This window comes from Eubalaena glacialis, chromosome 18 (genome assembly GCF_028564815.1).
Source record: "Eubalaena glacialis isolate mEubGla1 chromosome 18, mEubGla1.1.hap2.+ XY, whole genome shotgun sequence".
NCBI classification, from domain to species: domain Eukaryota; kingdom Metazoa; phylum Chordata; class Mammalia; order Artiodactyla; family Balaenidae; genus Eubalaena; species Eubalaena glacialis.
In genome coordinates this window covers 2,229,567-2,247,048 of record NC_083733.1, presented here as the reverse complement: position 1 = coordinate 2,247,048, position 17,482 = coordinate 2,229,567, and the positions used below count along the sequence as shown (strand labels likewise).

Genomic DNA, 17,482 nt, shown 5'->3' with positions numbered 1-17,482 from the left:
AAGAGTGGGGCAAAAGAAATATTTGAAGAGATAATGGACAAGAATTTTCCAAAATTACTGAAAGACAGCAAGGCAGATACCAGGAAGGGCAGAGAACCCAAAGCCAGGTGAATATCAGCCACTGCAAACACCCAGACAAAAGAGTGGCAAGGTCTGCCAGCGTCAGCGGAGTCCAGAGAAGTGCTTTTTCACAAGACAAGAGGATAGGCACAAAGGAGAGGAAATTCAGTGTTCTAAGTGGTGCAGAGGAAACAGGGAACCCCCGGGGAGGATCAATAATCAATCCTAGAAAGCACGGCACTGTGGCATCCTTCAGTGTATGGCAGGCCTAAATAAGAGGCACACTCAAACAACTTCTCCCCAAGCTTCTCAAACAGGATCCATCAACTCGATTTTCTCCTACAGGATTATATCCTTAATTTTATAATCAAATTGCAAGCCACACTTTGGAGACACTTCAGGTATGTTATTCCACACAACAAAGGTGACTACTTCAGCTGCACAACTGTGGCAAAGACAGTGGTTCACTGCTCCGCCACAGGCCAGGCCAGGGGACTTGAGACACGCAGGTGTGTACGTATGTAACACGTGTACGTGGGGGTAAAGAGGTAATTCTTTAGTAGTGCAGCTTGTTGTTCAAACGATATTTGTTGAATCAATTTAAAACCAAACAGGTTGTACATCATCTGTATTTCAATTTTAAAAAATAAAAGCAAACAGGAAAATTCAATATGTAAACGGAGTAAGGTGGGAAAAGGTGAAGTGTCTGCCCACTGCCGCCACGTGAGCCCCTCCCTCAGCCTCGGCTGAGCAGTAACAAACCACCACCAGCCAAACACCCCTTGGGCACCTTCGCACTCACATCTTTCTGTCCCATCTCGTTCTCCGCAACCGGAAGGAGTGTGGACCGTGGCCCTGAGGACCACTCGCCCTGTCGGAGCACGAATCCCCGGCACTGCACTCACTGCACCCGCTGAAGGCTGCAACCACGGAAATTACTTGGCAGTCCAGTGGACTGTGGGGAATGAGACCCTTTTAATTTTTGTAAGAGCCCTTAAATCACCTTACCTTTGAAATAAATTCAGTCACTTCAGAGGAAGATTTGGTTACTGATGTTATTGAAGAATCAGACCACAAGACCTTAAAAACAAATAAACAAACAGACCTTAAAAACAGACGCCACATACTCAATTCCCAACACACTTGTCCAGGGATTCGTGGCCGGTACAGGCGCGGTAGTGGGACGAGCCCTAGTGCGCCTCTTGCATGGAGCGTTCATATACCCCTCGGCTTGTTACAGAAAGAATGTTCACGTAACTCAAGTCCATTAAAGCTTAACTTCCTGTTTTGCGCAATTATTCAAAGATCAGTGCATCACTCAAGCGTGGCGCCTAAGGCTGCTCCTCTAAGCGTCAGGAAGCCCCTGACGACCCCGACTGCGAGCGTGTGTGTGAGCACGTGATCCTCACGCGGCCCTCCTCTGTTCAGGTCAGTCTACGCAACCGTGGACGCGGAATCGAAAAATTCCCAGAAATGAGCTCGTCCAAACAGTAAGTACTCCACACGTGCTCAGTGCTACGGGCATGCTGGCGGGAGGAGGCCGGGTCCCAGCCCGCAGGAACCTGACAGGACTTGCGGGTGACACAGGCCAGGGCCGTCAGTACCAGAAGAGCGGGGGACATCCTCCATCGCAGGGGGCGGGGGAAGAATTCAGGGAGAAAACATCAGAAAGATCTTTCTGGAAGTTCTGCAAAGCCCGGTGTGTCTCTTTTTCCTTCCTGCACCTACGACAGCAGGCAGTTTTAGTTCACAACTCCACAAACGGACTGTCAGTTCCCCGGGGCAGAGTGTGAGCTGCCCCGAGGAAAGTGTGAGCTGAACTCAGAAGGCGCGAGGAGGACAGAGGGTACAGGATGAGACGGGAGGGAAGCCGGGCCCAGAACAAGAAGGGCTAAACCACGAACGAAGACGGTTACCCTGAAATCCAGGAGAAGCGCTGGAGGATTTCACGTCGGGAAATAAAATGACTGAGTGTATTTTATCACCAACAGGAAAGCATTATATGTACACTGACTTAGAGAAAACAAAGGTTGGAGACACCAAACAACTCTCATGCTCTCCTCCCACCCCGCGCTGGCCTTCATCTTCTGAGAAACAGCGCATGGTGTTTGCTGACGGTCTCTGGGGCCTGAAGGGCTGGCTGTCTCTCCTCTCTGTTGAAATTCACATGAGTTCCTCTCTGTTCTGGTGGTTGTCACATCACATAACAATTACTAAGGTATGTTTTTCAAACCCCCACAAAATACAAGCCAATCAAGGAAAGGGACCTCCTCTCTTCTTCATATCTGAATTCCCTATGCCTCCCAGAATTTATCACGGCAAGTGCTGGCATTTTCGAATGAATGTGCTGTGCCATCCAAAATCTACCTACACTAAAATGAAAGTACCTACGCCATTTTTTCTGTCTGAAATAATTAAATCTTTTAACAACACTAAAAAGAAGTTTGGGGGAGAGTGAGCTGCTACCCACATAAAACACCAGTAACATCCATGATTAAAGGTGAGAACTTTCTAGCATTAGATGTATGACCCAAAGTACTGCTGACATGGTGGTTTTCAAAGTAAAATATGCCGCATGTCACGTGGCACGAACGCACCCTAACCCAACTAAAGCATGAAGTCCAACACCCAAATGGTGAGCGCAGCATGGACACACCATTCTATGCTGAAACAGACAACCTGCTTCCCCGACAATTATATATTTTAAATAGGCACAACTATTCTAGGTTGTCTGCTCCTGGTATATTTTTCTTTGACTTCCAAAAGGACTTGCTGCTCCAACCAAGGGCAAGGACTGGAAACCAGCAGGCTTCAGCAGCACTCCGCTCTGCAGGTGACGCAGGTTGGCCTGACCCAGTCCCCTGAGGCAGAGGAGAGGGCGGGCCCCTGGAGGGGCACGGACACGGGAGAGCAGCCTCGCATTGTGCCACGGGCCAGAGACACGTGATCTACCACGTCCAAGACAGCATCGACCATAAGCTACCCCACTGCTGATGTGCCACCAAGAAGAAACACTGCCAATCAAATGATGGCACAGTATTTTTCTACCACCCATAGTCGCTCAAAGAACCACTGAGACCTGCTAAGATGGATTTTAATGTATCTTAAACATACACAAAAAAGCATGGGGACTTCCCTGTGGCACAGTGGTTAAGAATCCGCCTGCCAATGCAGGGGACACGGGTTCGAGCCCTGGTCTGGGAAGATCCCACATGCTGCAGAGCAACTAAGCCCGTGCGCCACAACTACTGAGCCTGTGCTCTAGAGCCCGCGAGCCACCACTACTGAGCCCGTGCGCCACAACTACTGAAGCCCACACGCCTAGAGCCTGTGCTCTGCAACAAGAGAAGCCACTGCCATGAGAAGCCCGTGCACCACAACAAAGACCCAACGCAGCCAAAAAAAAAAAAAAAAAAAGCACGGTATGCACAGAGTAGATAAGGCTACTGAGGACTTCTTCACACTCAGAGTCTAACTCTTCTGACCCACTGTCCATCTCAGCTCTCAGCACCCTCTGGAGAAGGGGGAGCAGCGTTTTCTTCACTCACACAGGCAGCAGCTCAGGCCACAGCCCTCACGTGAGCAAGCAGCCCAGTGCCACCAGACCTGCCAGCAGACCTCTGAGGAGCTCTGAAGCCGAACACAAGGACAGGCAAAGCAGTCACAAAGAACAAGGCAGCCTGGAGGTGGCACGGACCATGCACTCAAAACTCGTTTTTAAAACTAAAAACTATCAGCGATATTCTCAGTGAACTAAGGGCAGAAAGCATCGCCAAGAAGAGGACGCTGTGAACAAAGAACTGCCAGGGAGCAAGAGGCCTTCGCTGTTAACAACAGGACCGCAGAAGTGAAAAATTCAGTTCAAGAGACGGAAGATGAGGGAATCTTCCAGAGGATAGATCAAACAAGTCCAAGGGAAAGAAAATAGAGGGAAAAAAAAATAAAACAGAGGACCCGTCTTGAGGTCCAACAGGCAGACAGCAGGAGTTCCAAAACAAGAAAACTGAGAAGAACAGGACAGAGGAAATCAAAAGGAATGACTGAAGAAAAGGAACTCAAATTAATGGACTTAAGTTAAAAGGGCTGACTTGCGTCTCAGCACAGTGGATGATTACCTACACCCAAGCCTGGCTCTGAGAAATGTGCAAACGCTTGGGACTAAGAGAAGATCCTAAAACCTTTAGAAATTATAAAACAGGGCCAACACTGGATCAGGAGTCAGAACAGATCCATGCTTCTCCACAGCAACACTGCAAGACAGTAAATACGAAGCGCTTCCGAGTTCCTAAGGAAAAATGACGCCTGGTCTAGAACTGTATTCCCAGTCACATGTCAGGTCAGACAGATGAAGACACTGCCAAACATGACAGTCAGAAACTGTACCTCCCCGGGACCCTTTCTAAGAAGCTACTAGAACAACTACTAAAACCCAGAACTAACCCAAGACAATAGATGAGCTAAGAGCTGAGAACAGGGTATCAGAGCCGGGAGGGAGGAAGGGACCCCGCGGGTGATGGTACGGGGGCCCCGCCATGAGACTGCACCAGGCCAAGTCCAGGTCAGAGCAGGGCCGTAGCTCCAGAGATGAAACCTATGGAATGCCGGACGCATTTGAACACAACCAGGGAAAACTTCAGGGGTGAAGTTGTTTTCTAAGTACTTGTTCACAAGCAAGAAACAAACAAAAAGAGACAATTAACTCCAGGTAGAATAAAGTATCGGAAAGGAAAGGTACTAAGCATATACCACATGGCTTGGGTAGCAACAACCTTCACACAGTCAGGCTAATTATCATACGAGCAACGAGGTGTATCATAACAAGAAACAGTTCCCTGCTCCTCCGGGTGATGCGGGCAGAATTACTGGACTCTCTGCACACACACAGCTGATGAAAACAAAAACTATATTAAAAAAAATAGTTGTCAAGACTCATCCTTAGCTAATAGTGATAAAATATTCAGAGCAGTTAAGATTGTTTCAAGATGAAAAACTTTTAAAGAAAAGATATAGCACTAAAATAAAATGTAATGTCTGGGTTCTTAACAAAGATTGGCATAAAAAGAATGGGTGTTTTAATTAGTACTGCTCCACAGTTCCTTTTCAGTCAACACAACTCTCCCGTCTACAGGCATTTCAAGCGTTTGGGTAATCTTCTGATGTATTTTTCCCACCCTGTCCTTCGTGTGTAATAAGTGTACTTTTAAAAAGTTTTAGTTATTCAACAGTGAATTTGGGAAAGCTGGTAAAATTTGGACATTTCACATGTACATAGATACAAAATAATTTTATATTTTAAAAGATTCTGTCATCTGCTTCCTGTATTTGCTCTCCTCAGTAACTAGTAATTACAACTTCAGCAAAAACAAAACCAACTCCATGAAAAAAAAAGAACAGGAAACTCAAACTCCTGTTTCTAGTCCCTTTATTACTTACGTCTTCCTATAAAAGAATAACCTTTCATTTGTATCCTGGAAAACAATGACACATAAAAACTAAAAGTAGAGATAAACAAAGCTGAGAAAAAGGGGAGGGGGGGAAGTCGCTGACTTCTCCTTGAATAAGTGAAAGGTTTCAGAAAAAACCGCTTCTCGAGTCTTCCTATACTGTTAGCAATAGAGGGTACATCTCACCGTGGTAAGGCAGACACTCCTAATAAAGTACTTTATTGTTCTGGCCACAGTACAATAGCTATTTATATCCATGTTCAAAAGACAACCTATTTAAAGGACAATTTATCCTAATTATTTAGGGCTCTGTGGACAAAAATTAATCCTCAGGTAAATTTTTTTTTTTTTTTGGCTGTATTGGGTCTTCGTTGCTGTGTGCGGGCTTTTCTCTAGTTGCGGCGAACGGGGGCTACTCTTCACTGCGGTGCGCGGGCTTCTCATTGTGGTGGCTTCTCTTATTGTGGAGCACGGGCTCTGGGCGCATGGGCTTCAGTAGTTGTGGCACGCGGGCTCAGTAGTTGTGGCTCGTGGGCTCTAGAGCACAGGCTCAGTAGTTGTGGTGCATGGGCTTAGCTGCTTTGCGGCACGTGGGATCTTCCCGGACCAGGGCTCGAACCCGTGTCCCCTGCATTGGCAGGCGGATTCCTAACCACTGCGCCACCAGGGAAGCCCTGGCAGGCGGATTCTTAACCACTGCGCCACCAGGGAAGTCCCAATCCTCAGGTAATTTTTTTAAAGGTTTTATTGAGTATAACTGACAATGAAATGCGCATATTTCAAGTGTACAATCTCATCCGTTTGGACATACGTATACACCCATGAAACCATTACTCCAATCAATATAATAAACGTATCCATCACTCTCTCCCCAGGAAGCTATTGATCTGCTTTCTGTCACTGCAGATTATTTTGCATTTTCTAAATTTATATAAATAAACTCATACAGTGTATGCTCTTTTTTTCTGGTTTCTTTCACACAGCACAATTATGCAGTTTCCTCCATATTGCCAAGTGTATCAGTAATTCACTCCTCTATTCTGAACGCTGAACTGTGTGGCTACAATACCACAGTGTATATCCAGCCTCCTGATAATGGATATTTGGGGCGTTACAAATAAAGCTGTTATAAACATTCGTGTACAAACCTTTGTATGAACATGTACTTTCATTTCCTTTGGTTATTGACCTAGAAGTGGGACTGATGAATCAGATTTTAGGGATATGTTTGACTTTTTAAAAAACTGCCAAACTGTCTTCCAAAGTAATCTCACCATTTTACACTCCCATGGCAGTCCTTCCACACACCTGCCAGCAGCTGGTGTGGTCATCCTGTCAACTTCAGCCACTGTGATGGGCGTGTAGTATTAGCTCACAGTGGTTTTAATCGGTGTTTTCCTAATGGCTAATGATGCTGAACATCTGTTCACGTGTGCTATTTGCCATCCATACATATTTCTTGGTAAAGTGTTCATTTTTTTATTGGGTTATTTTCTCATCATTGAGTTTTGAGAGTTCTTTTTATAGTTTGAATACAAATCCTCTATCAGACATGTAACTTACAAATATTTTTCTCCTAGTTCTGTGGCTTGTCTTAATTTTCTCCACAGTGCCTGTCAAAGAGCAAGTTTTAAACTCTGATGAAGTTTAATTCATTTTGTCTTTTATGGCTCACGTTTTTGGTATCCTACCTAAGAAATCTTTGCCTGTTTAAGGCACAAACTTTTCTCCTATGCTTTCTTATAGAAGTTTTATAGTTTTAGGTTTTACATTTAGGTCTGTGATCAGTTTTGAGTTAATTTCTATATAAAGGGTAAGGTTTGATGAAGGTTCCTTTTTTTTGCATATGGTTATCTGCTCCTGAACCATTTGTTGAAAAGACCATCTTTTCTTCACTGAACTGCCTTTATACCTTTGTCAATAATCAGTTGACCAGGGTGGTGTGGCGTCCGGGGCCCTTAGCCCGAAGCAGAAGAGGCCCGGCCCGCGGGACAGAGCAGTCGCCACCGCCAGTCCCCGAGCCCACCCAGGGCCACCCTGCAAGGAGCCGCGGGCAGCGGGAGCCTGAGTCGCTGCCGGTGCTGGCACCAAAACTGACAAGCTGCTCCTAAAACTCACATGGAAATGCAGCATCCCCACAACAGCCAAGACAATCCTGAAAAAGAAGACCAAACCTAAGAGGACTCACACTTCCCAACTTCAACGTCAAAGCCGCAGTGCTCAAGACAGAGCAGTGCTGGCCTGACAACAACAGAGATGAATGGAACTGAGAGTCCAGAAACAACCCCTCACAATTTCGCTCAACTGATTCTCAACAATGGTGTGAAGACCCTTCAGTGGGGGAAAGAATGGTCTTTTCAACAAATGGTGCTGTCCATTAAAGATGTTAAAAAAAAATTGTAAAATAAAAAACAAACAAGTGGTGCTGGACAACAGGACGTCCACATGTAAAAGTACGCATTCGAACCCCTACCTCACACCATACACAAGAAATTAATTCAAAATGAATCAAAGACCTAAACGTAAAAGCAAAAACAATAAAATTCTTATCAGAAAACACAGGAGTGAATCTTTGTGACCTTGGCTTAGGCAACGATTTCTTAAATATAATACCAAAAGCACAAGGAATGAAAGAAAAAGTAGGTAAACTGGACTTCATCAAAATGAAAAACTTTTGTGTGTCAAAGGACAGCATCAAGAAAATGAAGAAAATTCCCACCCAATGGAAGAAAATATCTGCAAGCCACATGGCCCAGTAAGTCCAGTCCTAGGTGTGTATCCAAGAGAAATGAAAGCATTTGTCCACACAAAAACTTGTACATAAATGTTCATAGCAGCATTACTCATAAGAGGCAAAAAGTGGAAACAACCCAGAAGTGCATCAACTAACTGCTGAGTGGATGAACTAAATGTGGTCCATCCACACGGTGGAATATCACTCAGCCATAAAAAGGGAAGCACTAATACATGATATAACATAGAGAAGCCTTGAAAACATTATTTGCATGAAAGAAACCAATCACCAAAGATCACATATTGTATGATTCCATTTATGTGAAATATTCAGCACAGGCAAATCCACTGAGGCAGAAAGTAGGTTAGTATTTGCCAGGGACTTGGGGAGGAGAAGTGGGGAATGACTGCTAATGGGTATGGGGCTTCTTCCTGGGATGATGGAAGTATTAAAATTAAATCGTGGTGATGGTTACAAAATTCTGAATAAATAAAAAAAGCCACTGAACAGTTTAAATGGATGAATTTTATGGTATGTGAAATCTATCTCATCAGAGGTGTAAAGAAGAAAGTCAATTAGAGAATTTTAAAACCGTCTAATCTTTAAAAATGCCATCAAGGATATTCTCCTAAAGTCTTCAGAACAACCAACTGAGAGTTTACATGTGAGTCTAGTTCGGGCCCCACTGCCCCGGGGCACGGCGTCTCCTCCGTCTCAGCAGCACCTTTAACACGAGGTGTTGAAATCAGGTACTGTGAGTCTTCCGTGTTTTCTTCGTTTCAGAATTGTTTGGACTGCTCTACAGTTTTCTCCATATAAATTTTATTTTATTTTATTTACTCAGGCTGCGCTGTGAGGCTTGAGGAATCTTAACTCCCTGACCAGGGACTGAACCCGCGCCCTCGGCAGTGAAAGCGCGGAGTCCTAACCACTGGACCACCAGGGAATTCCCTCCATATAAATTTTAGAATCGTCTTGTTGATTTCTTTTTTTTTTTTTAATTAATTAATTTATTTATTTTTGGCTGTGTTGGGTCTTTGTTTCTGTGCGAGGGCTTTCTCTAGTTGCGGCGAGCGGGGGCCACTCTTCATCGCGGTGCGCGGGCCTCTCACTGTCGCGGCCTCTCTTGTTGCGGAGCACAGGCTCCAGACGCGCAAGCTCAGTAGTTGTGGCTCACGGGCCTAGTTGCTCCGCGGCATGTGGGATCTTCCCAGACCAGGGATCGAACCTGTGTCCCCTGCATTGGCAGGCAGATTCTCAACCACTGTGCCACCAGGGAAGCCCCTCGTCTTGTTGATTTCTAAAACAGAAAAATGCTACTGGGACTTACTTTTGCCGGGTGGTCATGTAAGATGACAGAAAGTTTGTAAGTTTAAAGGTACATGGAGTGATGTTCTCCCGCTGTCCACAGGTTCTCCCTCTTACAGAACTGTAGTCCTGACCACAGCGAGCTAGAGAGACCGCGGTTAAACGCCCGAAGCTATGTATCTACAAGGCGCTTCACTTTTCGAGTGTGACAGGAGTCCCAAACCTAAGCACATGCACATCACACATTCGTATCCTACAAGCAGCCACTTATTTACGAGTAGGAGGTGCAACTCACCTGCAGAGAACAAGCACACAGTTTAAGCTGCGCAAGTGAACAGTGTGCTTTATAAATAAGAAGATGGTTGTGTTTTTTAAAAATCTTCCTTGTATCTTTCCTTTGTGCCTCAAATTACCATCAACAAATGTAGCGTGGGCAGTAAATCCCTTAGGGCGTATCAAGTTAGTATCCCAAAAGAAAATGAGACTGCTGGCTAGTGAAGGATTATCACTTCCCTAAACACCAGAATCCTTTTATCCGTTATCACATCAGAAAAAGCAAGCTTTTCCGATAACCAAAGCTTTTTAAGTACCAAAACACTTCATTCAGCTTAACCATTTGGGGTTAGAAACGTCTTAAACTGAACCCGTTAACCGGTGGGACAGTTACCGCAGAGCTGCGACCGGCCTCCAGGCGCCTTTTGCAGCTGTCCGCTCTGCTTTCAGAAGACTCACGGCGCCCCATCCTGCCAGCCTGCCGCCTCCCCACCCTAATCACAAGGCCCTCCTCTGGGGAAGGGCCACGAGAGGCCAAGTGTCTACCCTGCCAAAGCTCATTTCTTTGCAGAGAGGCTGCGGACCGGGGCCGAGTCCCAGCCCAGTTTGATCAGACAGGCTGTGAGTGGGATCTGTGTGTGGGATCTGAAGGGCTTGATGCTCAGCAGTTCCCACACAGGCAGGCCCTGTGCAGGGGGACCACGCCCGCCACCAGCCCCTCAGGGGATATCCGCCAGCCAGAGGCCGACTGCAGAGGAGAGGAGCCAACACACCCAGCGTTTCAGGGACTCGCTGGGCTCCCCAACTCAAGCAGGCCTTGAAGATGCTGGGGTCCTGAGGTTCTCTGGTTGCTGACACTTGGGTGCTGGTCGCAAGCTCTGACAACCTCCAAAACCGAAGGGAAGCCTTTCCCATACATTTTGAAAAGACACATCTATGGAGTAACAACTGATTTGCACAATGCAGGACTTCCCAAATCAAATGATGGTTTTATCCTTGTGGTATTAAAAGTACTTGAAGTATTCGGATGTAGCTACACTCTTTGAAAAGTTAGTAAGCTGCACAGTGTAAGTACTAGATACTAACCAGAAGCTGCTATGCCTGAGAACACTTCCCAGTAAAGCTGGAAGCAGATTTTCCTTATCAATCAGTTTCCAACGATGCATGTGGTCAAAGGAGAACCTCGCACAACGATGGGGTAGTAACAGAACCCTGGTGACACAGCCAGCCACGCACACGCAGCTAAGCAGGACCAGGAAACTAAGTCTGGCCAGTAAGACATAAGTGGAAGTGTCTAGTGGCTTTTTTTGCCACACCTCGCGGCATCTGGGATCTTAGTTCCCCGACCAGGGATCGAACCCGCGCTCCTGGCAGTGGAAGCAAGGAGCCCTAACCACTGGACTGCCAGGGAAGTCCCTCTAGTGGCTGTTTTTAAGAATGCTCCATGAAAAAGAGGTAAAAGTAACCTTTCACTCTCCTCTTCATCCCATGTCCTGTTGCCTGGAATGAAAACGTGAGGGCTGGAGTCCTAGCTGCCATCTTGGACCATGAGGCTAAGGGCCACCTCCCAGAGATGTCAAAGCAGTCAACTGGAGGGAGCCTGGCTCCCTAAGTATTTTATGGAGCACAGCTGCCATTCCAGCCCTGGGGCCGACTCCTTGTACACTCCGATGTTGTTTAAGCCACTGTTATCGTAGATCTGAAATTCTAATAAACAGTACGCCTCAATTTTCACAATTCTCTACTTTAGCCAACTCTGGTGACCAGCCACCAGCAGCTGAGCATGTCAGTCTAGAGAATGCTCCCCACACACACCAAGGAGTTTCTGTCATCCAGGAGGTACAGAAGAACACCAGCTCATCTTTGCGGGCACTTACTATATCCAGACCCTGTACTGAGTGCTTTGAATGAACTGTCTCATTTAATTCTCCCCCAAACTCCATCCTGTTTGACTGAATGGAGGTGCTGGGGCACAGAGAAGTCCAGCATTGTCCTCGGTCACACGGCGAACAGGGACACAACAGGACTGCGAACTCCAGGCTGTGCCCGAGCCCAGCCCCTCCCCCTCGTGGAGCCTGCTGAGGTCCAGGGGGAGCAGCCCCCCAGGCCCAACAAGCCCACCGTGGAGACGGTCCACCCACAGGGCCCAGTCCCCACTTCTATCTCCCGCAGCAGTGGCACAGTGCTTTGCAAACGACTCGTCTTTTATTTAGAGAAATAAAAGTACCACTTCATGGTAAATGTTTCCTTCCTATCCCTTAGAGGAGAAAAAGGAAAAAAAACTTAGCATCTTACCTCAAAGGAACATTCAACATTTCTTTCATTTTTTTTGTGTGATAATCCCTTCAGGTCTATCTTTTCAACACTCACTGTAAAGGTAAACAAAACAAAACAAAACAACAACAAACAAAATTATAAAAATGAAGTAAGAGCTTGAAGTACACATGATTAGTTTGCATCGATACATTAGCAACTTTTCACAGTCCGGCTCCCAACGCCCGGCCCCGTCTCCTCTGCGGTGGGTGAGCTCGCCAGGAACGAGGAGGCAGCTCGCTCGGGAATGGAGGGCGAAGTTGAAAGTGACACAGAAGAAACAGGCAAAAAATAAAAACAAATCATAGAAAAGAAAGAGATCGGAGCTTGAAAATGCACAAGGGCACAGATCATAATTATAACTGAAGATTAGTTATGATCTGTTCTCATTTCTGAAAAACTAATGCTCAACGTTTTCCACTGAGATTGTTTGGAGACACAGCTGCCCAGAACCTCTCACTGGCATCTCCTCGTCTCCTCCATCTAGGACAAAGCCAGGCTGGAGGTGTGAGGAGAGCAGCTGCGGAGGAGACCCTGCAGACCCCTAGCACTGCCTCTGCAAAACAGAGCAAGGATGGGCAGAGGCCGCAGCTGCACAGCTGGACAGGGATGAGAAAGGGCAGTCGCCGTTAGAGAGTTCCAGAGCCATCCCCTCTGCGCACCTCCCTTTTCACAGGCAAGGGTGCATTTTTTTTCCTCCTCAAAAAGAAACCGATACAATTAAGCTTCTAAGCCCTTAAGCTTTAAGATGCAAATATTTGAGCACAAATATTTGTTGAAAATAAAACAGCACTTATCAAACATGATGTAGTTTCCAAACTCCCAAACCACATTAAGGTACGTATGTCCTATTTCTGATTCAAATACTAAAGTTTCTCAAGTATCGAGTTAACTGATTCTTCAAGCTTATGAACCTTGGGCAGGCACGGGGAGTCAGCTCTTATGCAAAGACCCTGGCAAATGAGGGAGGCTTTACTTTCTGAACAGCACACACACCTTCTTGCACTATTTTTCCCCAATATTTCCAGAGGTCCCTTGGCTGTGCACCATGGGGATTTCTACAAATCTTCACAACCTGTCTAGCATGACACACTCAACATAACTTATTAAAGCTATTAAGTTACACTTTCTGCAGACGCCCCATCTCCTGGTCGGCCATACCTTCCATAGTTTTCTCCGGGCCACCCCCAGAAAGCTTTGTGCTCAAAAGTTTGGAGGGAAAATCTGAGAAACTCCTTTTTGTAGGCTGCCCACGTACATTAGCAGATTAAAGGCTCTGAGAAGTCCTGCAACAAATAAATCTACATTTTAAAACCACAATTCCTCAGTTTCTTTGGCCACAGAACTCTCTCCTCCCCTAACATGTCTGAGCACCCCAGAGAGCCACGAGCAGCTCTGCGCACCGGGCTTCTGGGAAGGTTCTAACCCTGCACCGCCCACTGCTGCAGCCACTGACCACACGGGACCACGTAAGCTGGTATTAATTACAATTGAAGAAAATTAAAAATCTCACTCCTCGGTTGCACTAACCACATTTTAAGCGCTCCCACACGTGGCTAGCAGCTACCATACTGCAGCAGACACAGAAGCCCGGTCATCCCAGGGAGCTCTACGGGGCGGCACTGTTCTAAGCGAGGGGCAGGCAGGCTGCAGGCTGCAGGCTGCCCTCGGCCTGTCTGTCTGCGTAAACGGGCTCCGGGGCACACAGCCACGCTGTGGGCCGACGTACCGTCAATGGGTGCTCTCCACCCCACGACGGCAGAGCCCGGCGGCGGCGCCAGACTCCGCACGCTTCCCAGAGCCAGAAATACTGACTTTCTGGATCTTTGCAGGAAAAAAAGGTGCCAATCCCTGCCCTAAACCAACAACTGTTCATTCACCAACTCGTCTTACAAAGCTCCTGCTGTGTCCCGGGCCATTTTCCAAGGGCTGGGCACACAGCGACCAGCGCCGTCGATGGGTTCTCGCACTCACAGAGGTTACGGCCTGTTGGGGAAAAGACCTTTCACGCCCTGAATTTTTCTCATGAGTCTCCCTAATTTTATAAAGTTGCATCAGGGTTGATATGGATCTTGGGAGACACTAGAACCCATTTGGTTTAGAGTATTTTAAGCTTAAAATAGCATCTCACAGGAAGGAATTACTCTGAAGAAAAAAATAAGAACGTTTTCTTCCTTTCTGGCAAAACAAAGAAAACACTCCATTTAGCAGCTGTGCACTGCCCGACCTCACTCAGCGAACTACTCTCTGTTCCTGTCTGACTTCCCCAGCCAGACTGGCAGCAAATAAACAGCTCTTGTGTTTTCCCAATCACTATTTTTAAAAACCTACCCACAATGACCTCACCCTAATCCAGATCCTTTACTTTTTTAAACAACAGAACATACAAAGTCAATGAAAACAGAAAAACGTTATTCGGCATTTTCCCAGGCCACAGAACACCAACGTGTACCTAAAAGTTCCAGGACTGAGTATGAGGATTTATGGGAAAAAAAGTAAAAAGAAAAAACCCCAACTGGACTGAAAGCGGGAAGTGACTCATATCTGGACAGGAAAATGTGAAAAGCAGATGAATGTTACTCAGCTGTTTTCAAATAAAAGAGGCATTTTGGACCACAGGACTGAAACGTTTGCAAGACCTCTTCAAAATCACCAGCCCACCTGACTCGGTGCTCTGTGTCCGCGCCATCGGCCCTCTGCAGGCAGCTGCAGCGGCCCCGGCACTGCCAGGATGGCTCCGGACCAGATACACGGCCGGCCGAGGAGTTCTGCTGCTTTTCTCTTGGTGCCACGCCCACTGTGTGGCCACACGGGGCTCTGAGGGTGGGAGGACGGCCTGCTGGGGCGGGGGCGGGGGAGAGAACGTGCAGACGGACTTCTGTAGCAGATGAGAGTGGTGACGGTGGCTAACACAAGGGGCGGCTGGGGGTGTTGAACTGAGCTTCAAAGGTGTGTAAGCATACTCTCGATTTTGGAAGGATTAAAGGCTATGTTTATAAAAATAAAAACATGTAAAAATGCTTATAATATTACCTGAAAAATTATAAACTGTATGTATAACATGATTATAGTTGTTTAAAATGTTAAAGAAAGATTGACTAAAAATAAATTATCAAAAATGATAGGGTTAATTGTGTTTGGTTGTGGAATTATGGGTAGTTTCCCTGCCAAATTTCTGTAATGTGGTTTCATAATTTTAGAGTGTTTACCTACACGCATACAAATTTGTTGACAACCCACTTAAAGTCTACTGGTAGATAATGCGGCCTCCTTCCCTCCCACCACCCTCGTGAGCACTGTAGACCGTGTCATCTGTCACACACGAAGTCCCAGTACTTTCTGAAAAGTGCCAGCAAACTTGTGTCAACTTGAGGGGCTAGATACCAAACCATCACCTGCAGGGAGAGAACACATCCAAAGACAGGATTAGCACCGACTGGAAAGACCCCGAGCCCAAACGGGCGCGGTGGGAAGAGCGCTAGGGGGCTGGGAAGGACGTGAGCCTCGCTGGGGTCCAGACTGTGCAGAGGCTCAGGGCAGGGCACCCAGGGCTGGGACCCCGGGACTTGAGGCCACCAGCCTGCTCTCACGTAGAGATGCAAAGAGCAAGGTGGTGTGCTGTTTGCTTTTAACATTTTGTGTGTTCAAACCTTTCTTCTTTTCTTATTCACGATGTACACTAGGAATTCTCCTCAAATCTTACAAGTTAGAGTACACCGCCTTCACTAAGATGTGTAATTGCACTGAACTACCATTTTTATAATTGGATCAATGCCTAATTTAAAAACCAGAACACTAACGTAACTGAAAAAGGAGGGAGGGAGGGAGATGTGCGTAGAAGAGACCGTAAAAGGCCTCGTAGTAACAGCCCAGACAAGCATCCTGAAAGGCCTGAGCAGGGTCTGGCGGAGTCACAGACGACTTCCAGCAGCCACACCGCCAGGACCAGAAAACCACTCCCCGGACCTCAGCCCGGGGAACTCCTGCTAAAACCGCCACAGCCTAAGGGCCACCTTCGCTCAGCCTAACTGCCACAGCCTAAGGGGCACCAAGGGCCTTCAAACGATCTCCAGGAGCTGATGGCCACCTCACACCGAGAGAACACGACACCTAGAGATGATGGCTTTAGTATGTCCCAAGAATGCGGCACTCTTTTGGAACATTTTCCCTAAAGTCTTCTGGAAAAAACCGGGTGGTTGGTAGTTTTCTGTCAATTATGTGTTTTATTTGATTTCAAAGTATCTTTATTAAATAGCTTAATTCTGTACACTCAATAACAAGAAACCAAAAATTACCAAAACTGTGCCAAAGAAAGCACAGTAAAGAGGGTATTATTCATGAGCAAAGGCAAAGATGAAAACAATCATGTTCCAGCACACCTTCTTCTATCAAGTGCTATACAACAGAACTCAATGTCTTCATACTTAGAGAAACTGAACCAGACTAATATTTGAGATGCCTCCAGCTTTACAATTGTTATTATTGAAAGCTAGTTTTCATCTAAAAATTGAAAACCTGTATTCTTAAAAGTCTCAGTTGAATAATGATGTTCCTAAAATATCAAGTTACTTTCTCACTTTCACTTAGTTGTCTGTGTTAATGGGAATAATTTTTTAAAACGCTGCTTCTTTTAACTGTCCTTAAAATTCGAACATTCACTACTATGCTGATTAAACTGATCCTCTTTCCTACATCTTTTCAGGTCATGTTATATTTAAGAACTCTGTAACTTATTTTTCTTTTATTTTTTATCATCTAGCTACCTTGCATTAATTTGTTAGTTCTCCAGAAATATAGAAACAAAAGCAGTACATGATCCAGAAAACATAAAGCTGATAAAACATATTTCTAAAGTAGCAAAAATAGGAAATGAACACACATTCCATTGGAATGGTTAGTGATATGGCACTTGAATCTAGGGGCCTGAGGAATTCACTTGTTTATGTATTAAGGCAAATGTTTTATTCAGCCTTAGTACACACGAGGCACGGGAGCAGCCGTAAGTGATGGAAAAATGACACTGTTCACAGCAGTGCTGTGGGGCTAGACCTCAAAGGGAAGGGCCCAGCAGGCAGAGTGACACAGCGGTCAAGGCCCAGGTATGACAGCACCTGTGCTGGACGAAGCTGTGTGGTGGCAGAGACGGGTGACAGGAGGCCAGGGCAGAGAGGACAGGCCCACAACCCACTCGGCAGGGCCAGGGAAGCCCAGGGGCTCTGCAGTCATACAGGCTGTCTGAAACGTGACACTTTCCAGCTCCGTGACCTTGGGCGCAGTTATTTAATCCCTGAACAAAACGAGCTCCGTGGGACTGCGGCATCACCTGGCGGGCTTCCACAAACTCCAAGCG

At 46.3% G+C, this 17,482-nt stretch overlaps 1 protein-coding gene across 2 annotated transcripts in view; it reads right to left on the bottom strand.

The window, feature by feature from the left end:
- ZCCHC14 (zinc finger CCHC-type containing 14) overlaps positions 1-17,482 on the bottom strand; it is a 58,884-nt gene that overhangs the window by 14,235 nt on the left and 27,167 nt on the right. The window contains exons 3-4 of one of the 2 annotated variants that reach the window (XM_061174379.1): positions 12,115-12,188; positions 1,069-1,140 (exon numbers count right to left, since the gene is read on the bottom strand). In XM_061174379.1, the coding sequence (XP_061030362.1) occupies positions 1,069-1,140; positions 12,115-12,188 (146 nt within the window). The remainder of the gene's footprint in view (positions 1-1,068; positions 1,141-12,114; positions 12,189-17,482) is intronic. The other variant, XM_061174380.1, reaches the window with a different exon arrangement.